Here is a 20,035-nt window from a genome sequence, read left to right as displayed (position 1 = left end):
CATTTAGAAAGGGTTATGACCACCTGATCTTCCCACCTGTGGGGAGCCACGCCTTAGCTATACATTTTCTTTGGGCCACCTGTCACGGATAGCTCTTTATCCACTAGGAGATCTTAAGAACAGCATAGGCCATGGCAAGGAGCAGTTGAGAATATCTGAAACAGTGCTGTGGAATGGAGCTCACCATCATTTTACAGCAAAACTTCTAAGCCAGGATCTATAAAGCGAACTGTACAGTGTGCAGAGTTGAAAAGAGACTGTGGAGCAGAGGCAGTCTGAGGTCACCCTTTTATGGATGGCAAGGCAGGGGCCAGGTAAGGCACATCTTGGGTCTGGCCCCTATCTTTCCCCAATGGCCAGGTCTATTTAGTCTGGTTTGATGCTAGACCTGTGGTTCCAAGCCAGAGGACCACTCGCGATGATACGACTGATGGAATAATGTCAGTGAATTTTAGTCTCTTCATCTCCCACCCTCCTGTCTACATGCTCCTATTTATTGCATGTCTATTGCATGCTGGGTGACTCTAGGGTGCAGTCCCTGACCTTTTTGGCACCAGAGGCGAGTTTTGTGGAAGACAGTTTTTCCATGGGCTGGAGGGTGGGGGGTGGGGGGATGGTTTTGGCACATTACATTATTGTGCACTTTATTTCTATTATTGTGATTATATAATGTGATATACAATGAAATAATTTTACAGCTCACCATAATGCAGAATCAGTGGGAGCCCTGAGCTTGTTTTCCTGAGATCCAGACTATAATGCAAACGATGGGGAGTGGCCATAAATACAGATGAAGAAGCTGCCCTCTTTCACCCACCGCTTACCTCCTGCTATGTGGCCTGGTTCCTAACAGGCCACAGACTGTTATTGGTCCATGGGCCTGGGGGTTGGGGACCCCTGCCCTAGGGTGGGATGGAAAGGTGAATAACATATTTCTTGTCTTTTGAGAGCATCTAGTCCAGTGGAAGAGGCAGATATGAAATTAACAATTACAGCCAGCGGTCCATGGGGTTGCAAAGAGTTGGACATGACTGAAGCGACTTAGCACGCACACAGTTGAGAGCCACAGTAGAGATGCGGTCAGACTCTTTGGAACTAGAGGAGAGAGAAACCCATTTGCCACAAGGCAGATAAAGAGCAATTCAGAGGGAATAAAAGGAGCATGGAGACAATATTGTGTAAATGAGACAAGGCAAGTCAAGTGCTGAGCACGGCGCCTGAAAAGCATTTAAGAGATGATAAATACTATCATTACAGCACTTGGGCTAGCTCTTAAAGAACAGGACGAGCTTGCCAGGTGGAGAGAAAGAAGGGTATCACCACCGCACAGAACAGTATGAATGAAGGACAGGTGGTGAATGTGGAGGAGTGAAAACTCCATAGCTTCATAGAAGAGAAATCTAAATCTGTGTTCAAATCTTAGTTCTGCTACTCACTAGGTATGACTTTGGGCGTGTCAAGATGAACCTCCCTTTTCCTCATCTATCTACTGGGGATAATGAGACCTGTTTTTATCTTTATTTTTTGACATAAAAAAAAATTTATTTGGCTGTGCCAGGTCTTAGTTGCAGCACATGGGGTCTTCGAACTTCATTTCAGCACACAGGATCTTTAGTTGTGGCACTCAAACTCCTAGTTGCAGCATGTGGGACCTAGTTCTCTGACCAGGGATTGGACCCGGGGCCTCCGCATCGGGAGCGCAGAGAATCTTAGCCACTAGACCACCAGGGAGGTCTCCAGACCTGTTTTTAAAGGCTCCTTGTGGGAGTTAATTTATGAGGAGTATCTGACACATAGTGGAGTTTCAGCTAATGGTGGGTACCATTGCAGGGATGTGAATCCATCAGACCTATTAAGTATAGTCAGAAAATTGAGTGTTTAGTGAACTGAAGGTGGGGAGGGAGGTTAGGATGGCCAGAGATAAAACTAAGCATGTCAAGGGCAGATACTGGATGGTCTGGACTGTGAGGCTAAGAAGTTTAGACTTGACTCTTTAGGCAGTGCGGAAGTGTTAAATGCTTCCCTACAGGAATTTCCTGGCAGTCCAGTGGTTAAGACTCCCTGCTTCCACTGCAAGGGGTGTGGGTTTGATCCCTGGTTAGGGAAGAACCTGCATGCCATGTGGTGTGGCCAAAAAAAAAAAAAAACCAAACCTTCCCTACAAGGGAAACACAGGATGAGGCTTCAGTGCCGAATGAAAACTCGACCAGTGGTGTAGCTTGTGGGTTGGAAGGTAAGAGATGGAGGCAAGGAGATCATTTGGGGAAATGCTGCCTCCGACATTCCTGTCTTGGCAACCCACAGCTCACATTAGCCAAGTGAAAGCTCCATTAAGTCCTGCGGACAAGTGCTGCCTGGAGAGGCAAATCAGGGCAGTGATTCAGTGCATGGGCTTCAGTGTTAAGGCCAACGTGAATTTAAATCCTAATCCTGCCTTGTACAGGCTTCCCAGATGACTAGTGGTAAAGAACCCGCCTGTCAGTGCAGCAGACATAAGAGATTCGAGTTCAATCCCTGGGTCAGGATGATCCTCTGGAGGAAGAAATGGCAACCCACTCCATTATTCTTGTCTGGAGAATCCCATGGACAGAGATGCCTGGCGGGCTACAGTCTATGTGGTCACAAAGAGTTGGGCACAACTGAAGTGACTAGGCATGCACACAGGCACACAGCTGTCTCGTACTGGCTGTGTCCAGTTCAGTTCAGTCACTCAGTCATGTCCGACTCTTTGCAACCCCACGAACCGCAGCATGCCAGGCCTCCCCGTCCATCACCAACTCCCAGAGTCTACCCAAACTCATGTCCATTGAGTCGGTGATACCATCCAACCATCTCATCCTCTGTCATCCCCTTCTCCTCCTGCCCTCAATCTTTCCCAGCATTGGGGTCTTTTCAGATGAGTCAGCTCTTCACATCAGGTGGCCAAAGTATTGGAGTTTCAGCTTCAACATCAGTCCTTCCATTGAACACCCAGGACTGATCTCCTTTAGGATGGACTGGTTGGATCCCCTTGCAGTCCAAGGGACTCTCAAGAGTCCTCTCCAACACCACAGTTCAAAAGCATCAATTCTACTGGCTGTGTGACCTTGGGCAATTACTTAACCACACTGAACTTTAGTTTAACTCTTCTTTAAAATGAGGATTAATAGTACCTTTCTCACAGACTTGTTGTGGTCTTAAATGAGATAATGTAGATAAAGCATTTAGCCTAGTTCTAGGAATGTAGTAAGTGTTCAATGAAAGTTAATCATTAAAATTTTAAAAATTGTTTATTTCACCACAGAACTCTTTTTCCATGTAATATCTATTAACCTCCTCTGGAGCTACTAGTCTTCTACAGAAACCACCCTGCTTTAAACTTTGTGGAGAACCAGCAGCACTTTCTGCTCCAAGAAATAAACAGTGAAGAGGGTTGCCAAGTTCTAACAAGTTCTTGGATGCACATTAGACACACCTGGGGAGCTTTTTAAAAATTTCAAGGCCTGATGTGTGTGTATGGCTGAGTCTTTGAGCTGTTCACCTGAAGCTACCACAGCATTGTTCATCTGCTCTATCCCAATGCAAAATAAGAAGTTTAAAGTTTGGAGAAAAATTTTTTTCAAAGCCGGGCTGCAAGTAAATTAGCGTCTCTTGAGATGGGACCCTGTATTTTTTAAATTGTAATATTTTGTTAAGGTAAAGCAAATACAGGAAAGTGCACATATCCTAGGGCTTTCCTTGTGGCTCAGCTGGTAAAGAATCTGCCTGCAATGTGGGAGACCTGGGTTCAATCCCTGGGTTGGGAAGATCCCCTGGAGAAGGGCACAGCTACCCACTCAGTATTCTGGGCTGGAGAATTCCACGGACTGTATAGTCCATGGGGTTGCAAAGAGTTGGACATGACTGAGTGACTTTCATTTCACTCACACACATATTCTAAGTGAATGAATTTTCACAGATTGAACACGCCCAGGTAACCCATTCAACGTAGGACTTCCCTATATTAGTACTTCCCTGCCGGTTCAGTGGTTAAAACCCTGAGGTTCCATTGCAGGGGGCACGGGTTCGATCCCTGGTCGGGGAACTAAGATCCCACATGCTGCATGGTGTGGCCAAAACAAACCAACCAGAATATTACCATTGCTCTAAAAGCCTTTCTTATGTGCCTTCCCAGTCACTCCCACCCCAAAACCATGACTTTGATTGATAATAACATAGATTCTTTTTGCCTGTCATTGAACTTTACATAAATGGAATCATATAGTATGCATTTTTGTGTTTGGCTTATTTTGATTAACAGTGTGAGAGATCCAGATTGTGGTGTGTAATTGTGTATTACTCATCCAGGCTTCTGGACTATGCTCCACTGTGAGTACACCATAAGTTTTTTTTCCAGATTCAAGTTGGTGGACATTTTGAATAGTTTGTACTTTGAGATTATTATACAAATAGTGCTGTTAACATTCTTGTAAATGTGTTTTGGTGAATGTATACAGAAATTTCTGTTGAGTATATTCCTACAAATGAAATTGCTGGAGTATAGGCCATCATATGTTCAGCTGTAGAAGATACTGCTTGAGCAGTTTTTTAAGTGGCTGTACCAATTTATATTTCCGATCAGTTTATAAGAATTCTTGCCAACAACTGGTATTTTCTGTCTTTTTTTTTAAAAAAAAGGCCATTCTGGTGGATATATAGTAGTCTTGCTCTGGATCTTAATATAATTTCCCAACATTTCCAGGTGATTCCAACATGTAGCCAAGTTTGAGACCCTCTTTCCTAACAGGTTTTGAAAAAGCAAAACACGAATTAGTGGAGCTGTATAAAGAGATGTTATAATGGCAAGTACCTCCCCATGGCCCCTCTTTGACGTCCACACCCAGAGTTTTTTATAGACCTGATCTGTCTAATCAGCAGGGGAGGATGCTTTTGTGATGGAAGGAGAATGTAGAGGTGTATTAAACCTGACAGCCTGTGCTTCATTCCTGTGTGCTTTATATGGGCAAATGGTTTCTGATGGAGTGATCTGGAGGCTGGAAAGAGCCCCTGGCAGGACTTCAATCTCTTCTTCCAATTTAAGGCCTGAAAGAGAAGGGAAGCCATGAGAAGTGACGAGTAGTCTATACAGATGTTGTCAGATGAAAATATCTGCTCTTCAGGATCAGGGTTTAAGGGTTTTTTTTTTTTTTTTTTTTTTAAGGGTTTAAGATGTTATGTTATATTTTTGCTCTCCAAAGCTTGCCCAAGACCTGGCGCTTGGAAGGTGCTCCAGAAAAAAAAAAGTCGTTGAAGTTGATATTAGAACTATGTAACTGGCCTTGATGAAAAGCATGACTCACATGGATGCAGAGGAAGGTGTTGGTGTGGATTTAGCTGATCTGATTAATAGCTTTGCATCTCTTCTTTGTGCTTTTTGTTTTGCAGTTCCTATTTCATATTTGCTCATTTATTACTAGCATATTTTCCTTTATACCCTTAAAGGAAATAGAGGATCATCTTGAAGTAGATCTCTATTGATTGCCTTTCCTCTTGAGTTTGAGTCATATTTTCCTGTTTTCTTTTTTTTTAATCTGACTGCACAAAGGCATGTGGGATCTTAGTTCCTTGACCAGGGATCAAACCTGCACTCCCTACAGTGGAAGCACAAAGCCTTAACCCTGGACCACCAGGGAAGTCCATTTCCTGTTGGCTGAAAAAAATTTTTTTCTAGTAATTTTAGGTTACATCTTGCATATTATGAGTCAGACTTAAGAGACTCAAGGTTCTATTATATTTCTCAGAACAGTAATGACTATTCATTTATTTTATTCTTTTGGCTGAACTGGGTCTTAGTTGCAGTTCTCAGGATCTTTGTTGTGACATGCATGCAGGGTCTAGTTCCCCGACCAGGAATGGAACCTGAGCCCCCTGCTATGGGAGCAAAGAGTCTTACCCATGGGACCACCAAGGAAGTCCTAGTGATGACTTTTTAAAAAATCAATCAGCTGACTTGGCCAAACAAATCTTAAATTCAATTTCCCCTGGGTAGGCAGCAGCTGAAATCTTTCTTCAGTTCTTATAGCCCTAGTTGGGCGGCTTGGAACCTGCCCTGCCCATGCATCATTCAGAGAGATTTGGACAGAATTTATACTCAGCATTTGGGGCTACCATCTGTGAACTCTTTTCTGGGATGCTTTCTCCTCACTTTCCAACTGTAGTCACCTGAACTCTGTCCTTTAATTCCTCAAACCATAAGAGCAAAGGTTTTCATCCAAGTTGTAGCCGCCCTGTACAACGCTGAGTGGGGACTGCCCTTGGGTAAAAAGCTACAAAAAACACAGAATTTGCCTAGTGCAAATTTCTATCAAGTGTTGACTGCCTTTCAGTTTCTATCTGCTTGTGGCTGAATAAATCTTGCTATTGTTCAGTCACTAAGTCGTGTCTGACTCTTTGCAACCCCGTGGACTGACTAGTGCCTTCCAATAGGTAGTGTGTGTGTGGTGCATAGAGTTCACAATAGTTAAATGTGAGGGGATGTATCCTATAAGAGTTACTCTGATTTTACTAGAGCAGAACTTTTCTGATCAATAATTTTGTTTACTAAGGGAACATTAGGACCCCTTGCTTTTCTGACTAGCACATAGTTGATGGCAATAAATGTTTGTTGACTGGCTAAATGAAAGCAGCTTTAAATTAAAAGTGGAATTGAATTAGAGGAGAAAATTACTAGAAGAAAATCTTGAGATTGGTTACTTGTTGATGACAGTTAAGCACAAAATATATAGAGAGAGTTTGGTAATTTGCTGGAGAACATGATGAGAGGGTTGAAATAATATTAGGGCTCTGAGTGTAGAGTAGACCCCAGTCGCTAACAAAGTGAACCTGAGATTTCAACACGAGGAGATACATTCAATTGTGGGAGTAATATCACTTTCATGGGATTGAATCTATGGCTTATGGAGAATTTTAAACAGAAATAAAGCTGGTCAGAGGGGGAAGCAGAGATATGCTTGGAGTTCTGCACACCCAAGAGGAGCCAAGAGGAGGGAATCAAAGTGAAGGGACTTTGGCTGGAGATCAAAGAGGGGAGGAATGAAAGTAATGTAAAGGCAGTCAACTCCAGCTTGCTTCTCTCTGCATGGTGACCTGGAAGGTCACAAATCCCATACGGAGAGACTTCAAAGCCTGTATGCTGGACAGAAACTTCATTTACCAAAATGCAGAGTGTCTGGAACCTTCCTGATTTATTCTACTGACAGTTTCATCTCACAGAGAGCAGAGGAGAGAGGACAGTTGCTGTTATGAATCTGGTTTGGGAGCTGTTGGGTGAAGTGAAAATGAGAAAGTACTCGACAAGAAAGGGAACACTAGTCATAGGGGGCTGAGCTCACAGGGTTTGGAAGGCAGATTTTATGAAATTCAGGATGAGATACGTGGATTTCCTGCCTAAGCCTCCAAAGGCGATGAGAGTTCCAGCAGTAAGGGAAGTGATGCCCGTAATCAATTATCTCTGCTCTGCGTAGACTTCATTTATTTTCCTGCAAGGACTCCTTTTCTTGCTCTTAGTCGTGCTTTTGTGGGCCATCTTTCCTGTCTGACATTTTCTCTTTTATTTTCAAGCAGGAGAGATGATAAAAAAAAAATACTTAACCATCATAGCATATGATTGATCAATCAGAAGAGATACCAGCCATAAACAACTGAAATAGCACTCCTTACAGGTTCCTTAACCTGAGTCTCAGTTTTTTCCCCTTTGAAATGGGAACAAGACCTACATTACAGAGTTGGTGCAGTGACTTCAAGAGATGTTACATATAACGAATTGGACCCATGGAAAAATATGTTGTGCACAGAAGCTGCCATTATAACCCTGCATTCTTTATCTCTGGGTTCATTTCATCTACATATTTTATACATTCTGTGATGCTTATGTTTAGTTACATTAAGCACATTTTATAAATTCTATACTGATTTCAGCAAGTATTTGTTTTACTACCAATTGATCTATCTGGTTTATTAGTTGAAATGTCCTCTTATCTCCTTAATCATCAACACCCTGGATTTCCTGAAATCTTCTTACATTTCATGAGGAAGTTGTTTAAAAGCAGTTGTGATTCTTTTTGGCCACGCTGGGTCTTTGTTGTGGTACATAGACTTTCTCCAGTTGCGGCTCAAGGGCCCTAGAGCACATGGGCTCACTGGCTGTGGCCTGTAGGCTTAGCTGCCCTGTGGCATGTGGGATCTTAGTTCCCTGACCAGGGATCAAACTCATGTGCCCTGCACTGGAAGGCAGATTCTTAACCACTGGGCCACAGAGGAAGTCCTTCCTTGTTCTTTTATGAAGGTAGACAGTAGAATCAGACAGGCCTGGGTTTGGATCCCAGTTCCCCCACTTACTGTGCAGTTAATTGGTGTCCATTGTCTGCATGGCTCTCTTTTCCTTCTCATTGTTTCTTCCTCCAGGGTAGGACTTTCTCCTTGAGTCCAACTCTCTCTTTTTCATTGTCCTTGTTTCCTTGGAATTATTCTCCAAACCTCCATGAGCAAACAATATGAAAAACTTTTAAAATTCCCATCCCAGCTGTTTTCTAATTGACTAAAGGGAAGGCGACAGCTTGCGAGGGATATCTTTGAGGTTTCTGAAGAGGAGAAAGGGACCTTGTTAGGAAGCAGACCACAGCCTTCTTCCTCCTTTATGGTGGTAATGGTGTGAAACCCAAGCTTAGGATGGAGGAGTGATCCCTGGCTGATGGTGCTCCCTGCCCCTCCCTCTTCAAGAGTGGACCCCATCCAGTCACAGGATGGGATGTTCATCTTTGGGATAGGATTGGGAGAGGTAGCAGTTCCAAAGGGGCTGCCATCCTTAGCTTGAGTTGGCTCAGCATACTGCTTCCTAGAAGTAGGATCCATTCAACTTAAGGGATGGAGTCATCGAGGACAGGTCTTCATTTTACCCCCTAGCACAAGGTATTGGAGAAATTCTTATTAGAACCTAAGCTCTTCTTGACTCTTGTCTACCTTTGAGGCCATTGTGATTTTTTTGTTCTTGGTTGAATGATATACTGATATTGAGGAGCCCTTCTACTTAATCTGATAACTCTCTAGATGTTTGTATTTAAGACTAGAGGATTTTGAACAATGGGGTGAAGGCAAGTGTTGAAATCCAAGTAGGCAAGTGTAATGTAAAACAGAGCTGCCTGCTCAGTACCCACGCAGCCACTCCTTTATCTGTGGCAGACATTACTAATCTATGACCACATTCATTCCTCCTGCCATCACACGTGGCCTCATACCCTCTGCCCTCAAAGTGCTCCAAGAAGCCACCACCAACTTAAGAGCTGGCACAACAGAGGAAAGCTTGGCCAAGGATGTCATGCTGAGAGAGGGAGGCAGAGGTGGCAGAGGCTCCTCAAGGCTTAACCAGTGTGAATAGCCCTCCCCTGTTCAATAAATGTGTAACCCAGGAGGGCATTCTGTGGCCACAGGTGGCCTCCTTTGGAAAATGATCCTTCTAGCTGCAAAGGGAGTTTTTATCTCTCTGCAAGGGAGGGGGTGGACCACACTCCCCCAAGCCTGGAGGAGCAGTATGTGTAATTTGACTCCCATTTCCCCGTGCTTAGCTATTACATAAGCTTCTTTAGAAGACTGGCTGGTTTAGCACCGTGACTGTGACTGACTAATGTGTTCGTAGACATCATGTCAGCTTTGCATGTGCCCCATCTTTGGCACCTTTGTTCTGTCCCCTGCAGCCTCCCCCACACTGGCATTCTTACCCATACGTATGTGGGCCTCTCTGTGGGTTCAGATTCATGGGGAGAAGCTCTGCATGGAAGATGGGTGTGTTCACAGGTTTTCCTTTGCCCATTTGAGCTGTGGCTTCCTTTGAAGTTTTCTTGGAGCTGAGTCTGAGACAGCTGTCTCACCTTCACAGGTAGAAAGAATCTAAAATATCACCGATCAATATCTATTTGGAATGGTTCTTCCAGGCTAGGCTCGTGGGCAGCAAATATACATGATAGAGTCTTCCTCCTAATAGAGATGATCTCTCTGCCAGGCTGGGGGTGGGGCTCACTGGATTCCACAGTCCCCCCTCCAGCCCAATATGGACTTTCTCTCAGCAGCCTCATGAGTGGCCACTGGAGTTCTCAGTGGCAGGGACCCCAGCATCACACCATGGCTGGACTTTGTTGAATTGCTGGTGTTGAGACAGTTTTTCCTCATTCCAGGCTGATCCTACTTCTTCCTTCTTTTTTATTTTTTTGCTGTGTCACTCCCTATATGGGATCTCTAGTTCCCCAACCAGGGATTGAACCTGTACCTCCTGCAGTAGAAGCATGGAGTCTTAACCACTAGACTTTTAGGGAAGTTCCAGGGTGATCCTTCTTCACTTTGCCTATGATCACAACTCTGCCCTCTAGAGAACAACGCTAATCCTTTCATTCATGGCTTTTATTAAGGCCTGCTCCTATATTCCCAGCGTGGTCCAGCCAATTCAGATAGAGGTCATCTGGGCTATTATCTCAATGCTGGACACGATTCTCTTCCTGAAAGCTCAAGGTGCTTTAGTTGATCCAGCACTCTGTTCTTGTTGAACTTGTGGTTTTCGAGTTCTGCCATCTTGCCCTCTCCTCCATCCTTCTCCTCCAGTTCAGTTCAGTCGCTCAGTCATGTCCGACTCTTTGCAACTCCATGGACTGCAGCACTCCAGGCCTCCCTGTCCATCACCAACTCCTAGAGTTTACTCAAACTCATGTCCATTGAGTTGGTAATGCCATCCAACCACTCTTCCTCCAAGGTCTTGCCAAATCGGGTTGTAGTAAATGGGCTTCAGAGTACAGTGACAAATGAAGGCCAAGCCCAGGATCACCACTCAGCTCTGAATGAAGGAGCACGGCTGGGAGAGGCAGAGTTAAGGAACAGACCCTTGAAGACCCAAGTCCTACAACAGGTTTTTAAATCGGAATGTCTGTCTAGGAGACTGTGCCCACAATCTAGAAGGTTCATGACAGCAGGAGTATAACAGTCTACAGAATCCCATGAGAATGGGGTTGGTGGGGAGGACAAGGCTAATAATTTTTAATTCAGATATTTGGAGCACCAAGGGCCCCAGAAGTCTCTTTGCTCACGCGTACAGCATCTTTATATTGGGGGTGGGGTGGGGTGGGGGTGGGTAGGAAAGAGGAAATGACGCTATTATTCAAAGCAGTGTGTTGTGGGAGGGCGGGGGTGTGTATCCTTTAGGAGCGAAAGTGGGTCCCAAGTGAGCTCGGAGGAGGGAAAGCCGGTGCAGTGTTTTGTTTCCCCTTTTCCCTCGTGCTCGGTGCTCCAGGAAGCACGAGGCGCAAGCACTCACGGCCTTCCTCCAGGGTGCTGCCAATATTGTGCGGAGAAGAATAGCTGAAGAACAAGAAAGAAAAAAAAAAAAACCTTAACGTTTTCTTCTAACAGTGTGAACTTTGAGACACCGTCTGACTCATGTTTTAAAGTCTCTTCAATTTGAATTCACCTTCCTTCGTGTTGTTTTTCTCAAGGCTCTAGGCTCGAGTCCAAATTTGTGTCAGGCAGCCGCTACCCTCGGCTGGAGGCGTCGCAAGGCCTGGGTCCCACCTCAGGGGGTGGACTGCTGTGGGAACCTGGTGTTGACCTTCCCCAGCCCTTCTTCAAGGCCAGTCCTCAGCGTGGGTCAGAAGACCATAAACGGCCCTTTTAGGGGAAGTGGAGGTGTCTGGTGCTACAGCCCAGCAAGAGACCACTGTCCTGCTTCAGGCAACAAGACCTCCTAGGGCTCCCATTCGTGTATCCCTAAAAGTGGCATTAATATCTGTTAGGGTGCTTTTGGCCACAAATATCAAAATTCAATTCAATTGGCTTAAATAATAACAGGGATAAAGTCCAGAGGTCCCTAAATTAAAGGACTCGGTTTCTCTCCTCTGACTCCCAAGTATTGGCTTTATCCGAAGGCCAGCTTCCTGCATGGCTGGGAGCAAGATGACTTAACAGCGGCAATGGGGGTTCACACTTCCAGTTCTTGGGCGGTGAGAAGAGAGAGCTTCTGATTGGTCCAGCTTAGGTCATGTCCCTACCCCTGGCCAATCACTCTGGCTGAGCTTAAACCATCGCTCATGGGCTGTGGCCAATCAGGGCCCAGCATGGAGTGATACTGGGGGAACTACAGAAACCACTACCAAACCGAGCCTTTCGATGGGCCCATGTCTTTTTTCCTCTTCTTGTTTTTTCAGAGACGTATCATCCCCCAAACAGCATTCCTGTAATAGCCTTCTTTTCACTTTGGAGGAGGGAAGGGGTTCTGTCGTGCACCCCCACCTGGTCCCCAATCCCCCCACAGGCTTCCTCGCATTTGCCCTTAAGGCTCAGCTCTCCGGAGCACAGCACAGCCCTTGCTTCTCAACATTGCTGTTTACCAACAGGTATCAAGTTCAGTTTTGTCAGAGAGCAACCGGAGGCTGAATCGAGGCTCATTCTAGTTGTCTGTCTGGGCTCACTGAGAGTGAAGGGCCTTGCCCTGAAGACCTGGGGCTGCCCACACCAGGGCTGTTTTGGCTCATCCACCCAGACCTCACACAGCTATTGGTTGGAATAATTAAGTTCCCTACCTTATTTCCCCCTTGCTTCTGATTTCTCTTCTTAAAGTGCACACACTTCCTGGATGACCTAACCCAGCCTGGCCTCTGCGGACCCCTTGCCTACCCGCCTCTTCAGCACAGACATTTGGTTGCCTTGCGTCCCCATGTGCCCAGTTCTCTGCAAGATGGTCCATCTGGGTGCTCCTGCAACACTCTGGGCTCAATATGTCTCCATGGAGCTGGTTTTCCTTCAAATGAGCTCCTTCTTGAGGATCCCCTTTAAGAGTTGAGGATTGCTGGAATTCCCTGGCGGTCCAGTGGTTAGAGCTCCATGCTTCCACTGTTGGGGACCCAGGTTCTATCCCTGGTGGGGGAACTAAAATCCTGCATGCTGGAAATTGCAGTCAAAAGTTGAATAAAAACTCCCCTACTCTTAGAGAAAGAGTTGAGGCCATTACTTCTCCCACGTCCTGGCAGTTTGGGCTGTGTCCCCATCACCAACCAGCGCTATCTCTGGAAATACGGGCAGATACACTGGATCTCACAAGAGGGCCATTCCACAGCTCATAGGAGCCAGTACTTCTGCGGGCTGCCCCAGCACCCAGGCCAGTGCCCTGCCTTGGGGGCTGCCTGGCTGCTGTGTTAGCAGCACTGATGGCAATTCTTTAATTAGACCAAGCAGGGTTTTCTTGGACGGGGGTGGGAGGAGGTGTGGGTCTATTGGGGGAAAGTAGGTCACCTGAAAACCAGCAGTCAAGAGGGAGCTGTCCTGGAGCCCCAGCTCCAGGGAACCCAGAGGGGCGAGCCAGTTGGGGGCCGACAGAGCAAAGTCAGATAAATGTGCCCTGGCCCCCTTTCTTGGCCCTTGGGAGGCACTGTCCTCAGCTTTCTCCAGGGGGCTGGGCAACTGCCCTTAATTCCTTTACTCAAGCAGACTGTCCAAGCCAGGGAAGGCCTAGCAGTGAGTGTCTCCTGTCTGCATGGGGCGCTCCACCCTGGGGCTCAAGGAGGGAGCACTATACTGGGAGTTGGGCTCAGGATTCAAGTTACTGCTCAGTCTTTGTTTCCTGTGAATGTGTCCTCCACTCCCTTGTACCTCTGTTTTGTCATCCATCCAATGGGCAGGGACCGTCCCTGTCTTTACCTTACTGTATCCCTAGCTGTCTGGCATGTGACAGATGTTCAGTGAATATTTGTCAGCTGAAATAATGAGCTCTTGGGCTTCTTTTGTCAGGTTGTTGTTATTGAGGATCAGTGACCAGGTGAGGGATTCCCAAACGTCAATCACAATTTTTGCCAGCATTAAATGCCATCATTCTTTAATTTTTCTTTGCTACTCCCTTGCAGGATTTCCAAGGGAAATAAAGAAGATTTATTTAAAAAGGAAATTTTATATCACCACCATAAATAAACAGTAACTGTGAAACCAGATCCACAGGGGGAAAAAATCACTGTCATTACATTCTGTCGTAAATACTCTCGCTTGCCCAAGGCTATGAGTCTGAGGCTGACTTTCTCTTTGTTTATAAGGGAAACTGACATGTTATAAAAATGTTAACAGATCTATTAGCACCCAACTGATAACTTTCTTCTAAAGAGAAAATTGGTAGATTATTAAAAAAACAAGTGAAAAGGAGGTAACTTGCTGTCTTTGAGTCCATGTTTTATTAAATCTTGTCCTGAACTTTTGTAAATTCCCTTGGAATGGGTTCTCTTTCTACACTTAGGGAAACACTTGGCTGGGACAATGGCTGGGGAGGTTCTTAGAAAAGGATTAAAGGCTTTGATAGAGTGATTGATGTGACTATTCCTATCTTCAGTCTTAGCAAGTTTTTCAGTTCAGTTCAGTTGCTCAGTCGTGTCCGACTCTCCGCAACCCCATGAACCGCAGCACACCAGGCCTCCCTGTCCATCACCAACTCCCAGAGTCCACCCAAACCCATGTCCATTGAGTCGGTGATGCCATCCAACCATCTCATCCTCTGTTGTCCCCTTCTCCTCCTACCCTCAATCTTTCCCAGCATCAGGGTCTTTTCAAATGAGTCAGCTCTTTGCATCAGGTGGCCAAAGTATTGGAGTTTCAACTTCAACATCAGTCCTTCCAGTGCTCACCCAGGACTGATCTCCTTTAGGATGGACTGGTTGGATTTCCTTGCAGTCCAAGGGACTCTCAAAAGTCTTCTCCAACACCACAGTTCAAAAACATCAATTCTTTGGCGCTCAGCTTTCTTTTTTCTTTTTTTCAGCTTTCTTTATAGTCCAACTCTCACATCCATACATGACCACTGGAAAAGCCATAGCCTTGACTAGACGGACCTTTGTTGACAAAGTAATGTCTCTGCTTTTTAATATGCTGTTTATGTTGGTCATAACTTTCCTTCCAAGGAGTTAAGTGTCTTTTAATTTCATGGCTGCAATCACCATCTGCAGTGATTTTGGAGCCCAGAAAAATAAAGTCAGCCACTATTTCCACTGTTTCCCCATCTATTTGCCATGAAGTGATGGGACTGGATGCCATGCTCTTAGTTTTCTGAATGTTGAGCTTTAAGCCAACTTTTTCACTCTCCACTTTCACTTTCATCAGGAGGCTCTTTAGTTCCTCTTCACTTTCTGCCATAAGGGTGGTGTCATCTGCATATCTGAGGTTATTGATATTTCTCCCAGCAATCTTGATTCCAGCTTGTGCTTCCTCCAGCCCAGCGTTTCTCATGATGTACTCTGCATATATGTTAAATAAGCAAGGTGACAATATACAGCCTTGACGTACTCCTTTTCCTATTTAGAACCAGTCTGTTGTTCCGTGTCCAGTTCTAATTGTTGCTTCCTGACCTGCATACAGGTTTCTCAAGAGGCAGGTCAGGTGGTCTGGTATTCCCATCTCTTTCAGAATTTTCCACAGTTTATTGCATGTTTTGGCACTTTCCAATTAGTAGGTGATCAGTGAATATTCAATAATGCAGAAATGGGTAACCATCTGTGTACAGACTCTTACAGCTGAAAGAAGATGTACAGGATGCTTAGGCTGATCTGACATCAGTGGAAATTTTATTCTCCAGTGAGTGATGGGGAATTTGCCACCTCCAGAGACAGCCACTGGACCACAAGCCCTTGTTCAGTTGCTTGTTGGACAGGTCTGGAAGCCAGGTGCCTGTTTTGGGGTGCACACCACCACTCCCCTGTACGTTAATCCTGGTCTTTATTGAGGAGACTCACAGACTGCCTTCTCTTTCTTGTGCATATTGGACCTGTGGATATTTCGCCTAAGGCAGGACCTGTGAAATGATCATAGGAGCTAATGGTGGAGGTGGTGGTGGTGGTTTAGTCACTAAGTCGTGTCCAACTCTTGTGACTCCATCGACTGTAGTCTGCTGTCCATGGGGTTTCCCAGTCAAGAATATTGGAATGGGTTGCAATTTCCTATTCCAGGAGATCTTCCTGACCTAAGAATCGAACCTGTGTCTCCTGCATAAGTGGGCGGATTCTTTACCATCAGGCCACCAGGTAAATCCTATAGGAGCTAGCGAGTGATGCCAGTTAGTGACGGAGGTCAGATGGGAGTAATGGGAGGCAGTGGGCACTATGGAAAATGAGATGTGCCCCATCTAAATTGGGCAGTCCTACTCAGTACCAGCTGATCGTTGCCATGTGAGCTCAGCTTGGCCAGCTACTGAGATGTTTTAAGAAAGGCTGAAAATCTGATTTTGGGTATAAAATCTTCAAGTTTTAAATATTAGAAGTGAATGACAATACCATAAAATACAGTGTGGACCCCAAACCAACCAAGCAAACAAAACATGATGTGGACCATGGGGGACTTTCTGGCTGTCTTGTGTTGAACCATAAGTTACTCACTGCTTCCCCCAAGACTTCTATTCCCTTGGGCTGGGCAGCCCCATCCACTTCTGGCCATGTTTTTATTTTATTTTTTAATATTTATTTGTTTGGCTGCATCGGTTCCTAGTTGTGGCGCACAGGATCTTTATCGCATCATGCGGGATCTTTTGCTGCTGTGCATGCCTTCTCTAGTTGTGGCACGTGGGATCCGGAGTGCTCAGGATTCAGTAGTTGCAGTGAACAGGTTTAGTCGCTCCACAGAATGTAAGGTCTTAGTTCCTAGACCAGGGATTGAACCCACGTCCCCTGCATTGCAAGGTGGATTCTTAACTACCGGGCCACCAGGGAAGTCCCTCAAGCCAGGTTTGTGTGTGTTGGCTCCCAGAATTCCCTTCATGGTGTTCAGCTCGTCTACGTGCCTTTGAACATTGGGAAGCTCCTTCTCAGCTCATGTCTGCCCTCCTCAGCGAGTGAACTCCTGCTCATCCTTGGAGATTCAAATCAATTGCCTCCTACTTTGCAGAGCCTTTCCTGATAACCCCAGCCAGAATAGCTCATCCATTTTCTAGCTGTGTGGGATTCGGTAGGTTAATTAGTCTCTCTGTGCAACCCCAGCCAGAATAGCTCATCCATTTTCTAGCTGTGTGGGATTCGGTAGGTTAATTAGTCTCTCTGTGCCTCAATTTCCTTATCTGAAATAGGGATCAGAATAGTACCTGGTCTCATTAGGTCATCAGAAGGATCAGGTTAATTTATAGGTAGATGACACCATGACAGACCAGTAGACGTGGTGTTTCCTAGAAGGCAGAGCTGATTCTTGATCCATCTCTGAACCAGGACTCATTACAGGGCAGGTTTCACTGTTTGATTCCTTGAGGAAGTAGGGAAAAGTAAATAGGTGGTCCCTTAGCTCCTAGTGAGTTCCTGTCGTCATGATGATACAGCATGGTTGTGAATTCAACTCCTCTGAGCTCCTTACTTTTAAAAAGGAGTATCTATCTAAGTGGCTAAAACACTGAGCATGCCAAGTTCTGGCAGAGAAACTGGATCACTCATAGATGGCTGGAGGGGATGAAAAATGGTACAGCCACTCTGGAAAACAGTTTGACAGTTTCTTATAAAACTAAACATGTAATTACTGTACAACCCAGCAGTTGTACTCTTGGGCATTTACTCCAGAGAAATGAAAACTCATGTTCACACAAAAACCTGTGCGTGAATGTATTAGCCCCAGGCTGGAGACAACTTAGACGTTCTTCAGTGAGTGAATGAATAAGCAAACTGGGGCACATCCATAAAGTGGGGGTTGTTGTTGTTCAGTCATGTCCAACTCTTTGTGTCCCCATGGACTGTAGCCCGTCAAGCTTCTCTGTCCACGGGATTCTCCAGGCAAGAATACTGGAGTGGGTTGCCAGGCCCTCCTCCAGGGGATCTTCCCGACCCAGGGATAGAACCTGCATCTCTTAGGTCTCCTGCTTTGGCAGGCAGGTTCCTTACCAATAGCACAGCTGGGGAGCATCATGTCTTAGTCACAGTGTAGGTGATCTTCTTCGCCACACTGGAGCTTCTCTTCAGTTGCCTCATGGGGGCTTAGTTGCCCTGTGGCATGCGGGATCTTAGTCCCCCAACCAGGGATCAAACCTGCGTCCCCTGCATTGGAAGGTGGATTCTTAACCACTGGACTCTTCAGAATGAGGTTCCCAAAGAGCTTGTGTTTCTGTAGGTTATATCTGTCCATATTTACCAAGTTATAAATTAATACAGAGACATTTAAAATACAGTACTCTCTCCTTTAAAAATAACAATAAACCCCTTCCATGTTATAACAATAAACTCCCGTATGTGAGTAACAATAGAACGACCTTATATGAAATTATAATATGACCACCAAAAGTAAGGATTATTGTATGACTGTGTTGGAGGTGTTAACTAACAGTTGTAATCATATTGCAATATATAAGTATGTCAAATCAACACGGTTGTACAGTTGAAACTTACACAATGTTATAGGTCAGTCATATCTCAGTTAAAAAGAAATAAGGAAGGAAGACAATAAAATGGGGGGGGAGCATTTGGAAGGTGGGACTGGGTGACGTCATCAGATCGGAGTTTTGAGTGTGACGCCTGTCCATCTGTGTCTCTCCCGCTCCCTGCCACAGGCCCCAGCATGCCGCCCCAGCCCCGTAGGAGCCCGCATGCTGCCCCGGCCCCTGGCGCGCCGCGCTAGCCCCCAGCCAGGGCGCAGGGAGGCGCGGAGGCCATGGCCAGCCACGTGGACCTGCTGACCGAACTGCAGCTGCTGGAGAAGGTGCCCACGTTGGAGCGGCTGCGTGCAGCCCAGAAGCGCCGGGCTCAGCAGCTGAAGAAGTGGGCGCAGTATGAGCAGGACCTGCAGCATCGCAAGCGCAAGCATGAGCGGAAGCGCAGCACGGGCGGCCGGCGAAAGAAGGTGTCCTTCGAGGCCAGCGTGGCCCTCCTGGAGGCCTCGCTTAGGAACGACGCTGAAGAAGGTAGGCCACTCATGGGCCTGGTTGGTGGGTGGCCTCCTGGGCCTCTTGGATTCTGGGTTCTGTGCCGTGGAGGGGAGAGCAGGGTGGGTCTGGCCCTCCTCGCCCACCTTTGGGCAGCCCCAGGCATCTTAGGAGGTGGATGTTCCTAGGAAAGGTGCTGGAATATGAGACTTTTTTTTTAGACAATAATGCCAGCCTTTGGTTAATACATACTTATTTTCCTTCCCTCACACTAATATTGACTGCCAGCCTATGTCTTGTGTATTACAATTCCAGATACAGTGGTAAACCAATTGGATCTGGTTTCTCTCCTCCAGGAGCTCAGTACTCAGAGGACCCTGCATTTCCTAAGCCCCTTCTCTGTGCCCCGGAACTGGTCCCTTTTATTGGGTCTTCACTGCAGAGGTAGATGGGTTAGACAGGTGGAAAACAGCATAAGTATGCTCTGAGGTTAGATGACCTGGGTCTCAAACTGGTTTTGTCAGTTATTCCCTCAGTGACCCTGGCAAGTAGGCAAGTCTCTTCAGCTCCCTGTACCTTAGTGTCTGCTTCTGTAAAATGGGGCTAATAATAGCATCCACCTCCAGGGCTTGCTCTGAGCATTAAAGTAGAGAATACCTGTAAGTTCTTGACATTGTCCCTCATACTGTGTGAGTGATTAGTATGTTTTATTTTATTATATTATTACTATGTTTTATTATATACATTTATATAAAATTATGATTATATAAAAGTATATTTATATAAAGAGTGTCCAGAAAGTCTAGAAATAGACAGATGTACACAACGTTGTCTGGGACATTTCCAGTCTGTAAAGCAGATGAATAAATAAATATGAACACATACATACATTCATATAATCTGTTTCCAGATTTTTTGGATACCCTGTACTTGTTATGTTTTATTTAATTATGTTATCATGATTATATGTCCTCTTATCCAGATATCATAATACCCAAGAGGCAGGTATAATAATACCCATTTTACAGATGGGGAAACTGAGACCAGTGAGGTTCAGAAACTTGAGCAAGGGAGGAGAGCTGGGATCAGAACTCCCAGAATCCAGGCTCTTGTCCCTGTGGCTTCACAGCCTTGTGGCAGCTGTAAGTTGTAAGAGTGAAAGGAGGATCTGTGGTTTGGCCGAAGCCC

General features: G+C 45.7%; 1 protein-coding gene across 2 annotated transcripts in view; it reads left to right on the top strand.

Annotated features, from left to right (window-relative positions):
* The window catches only part of PPP1R16B (protein phosphatase 1 regulatory subunit 16B), a 107,724-nt gene that overhangs the window by 11,722 nt on the left and 75,967 nt on the right, over window positions 1-20,035 (top strand). For both annotated transcript variants that reach the window (XM_025263476.3, XM_006065911.4), the window contains exon 2: window positions 18,536-18,886. In XM_025263476.3, the coding sequence (XP_025119261.1) occupies window positions 18,637-18,886 (250 nt within the window). In that variant the 5' untranslated portion in view covers window positions 18,536-18,636. The remainder of the gene's footprint in view (window positions 1-18,535; window positions 18,887-20,035) is intronic.

Source organism: Bubalus bubalis, chromosome 14 (genome assembly GCF_019923935.1).
Source record: "Bubalus bubalis isolate 160015118507 breed Murrah chromosome 14, NDDB_SH_1, whole genome shotgun sequence".
NCBI lineage: Eukaryota > Metazoa > Chordata > Mammalia > Artiodactyla > Bovidae > Bubalus > Bubalus bubalis.
This window is presented reverse-complemented; position numbering and strand designations above follow the sequence as displayed.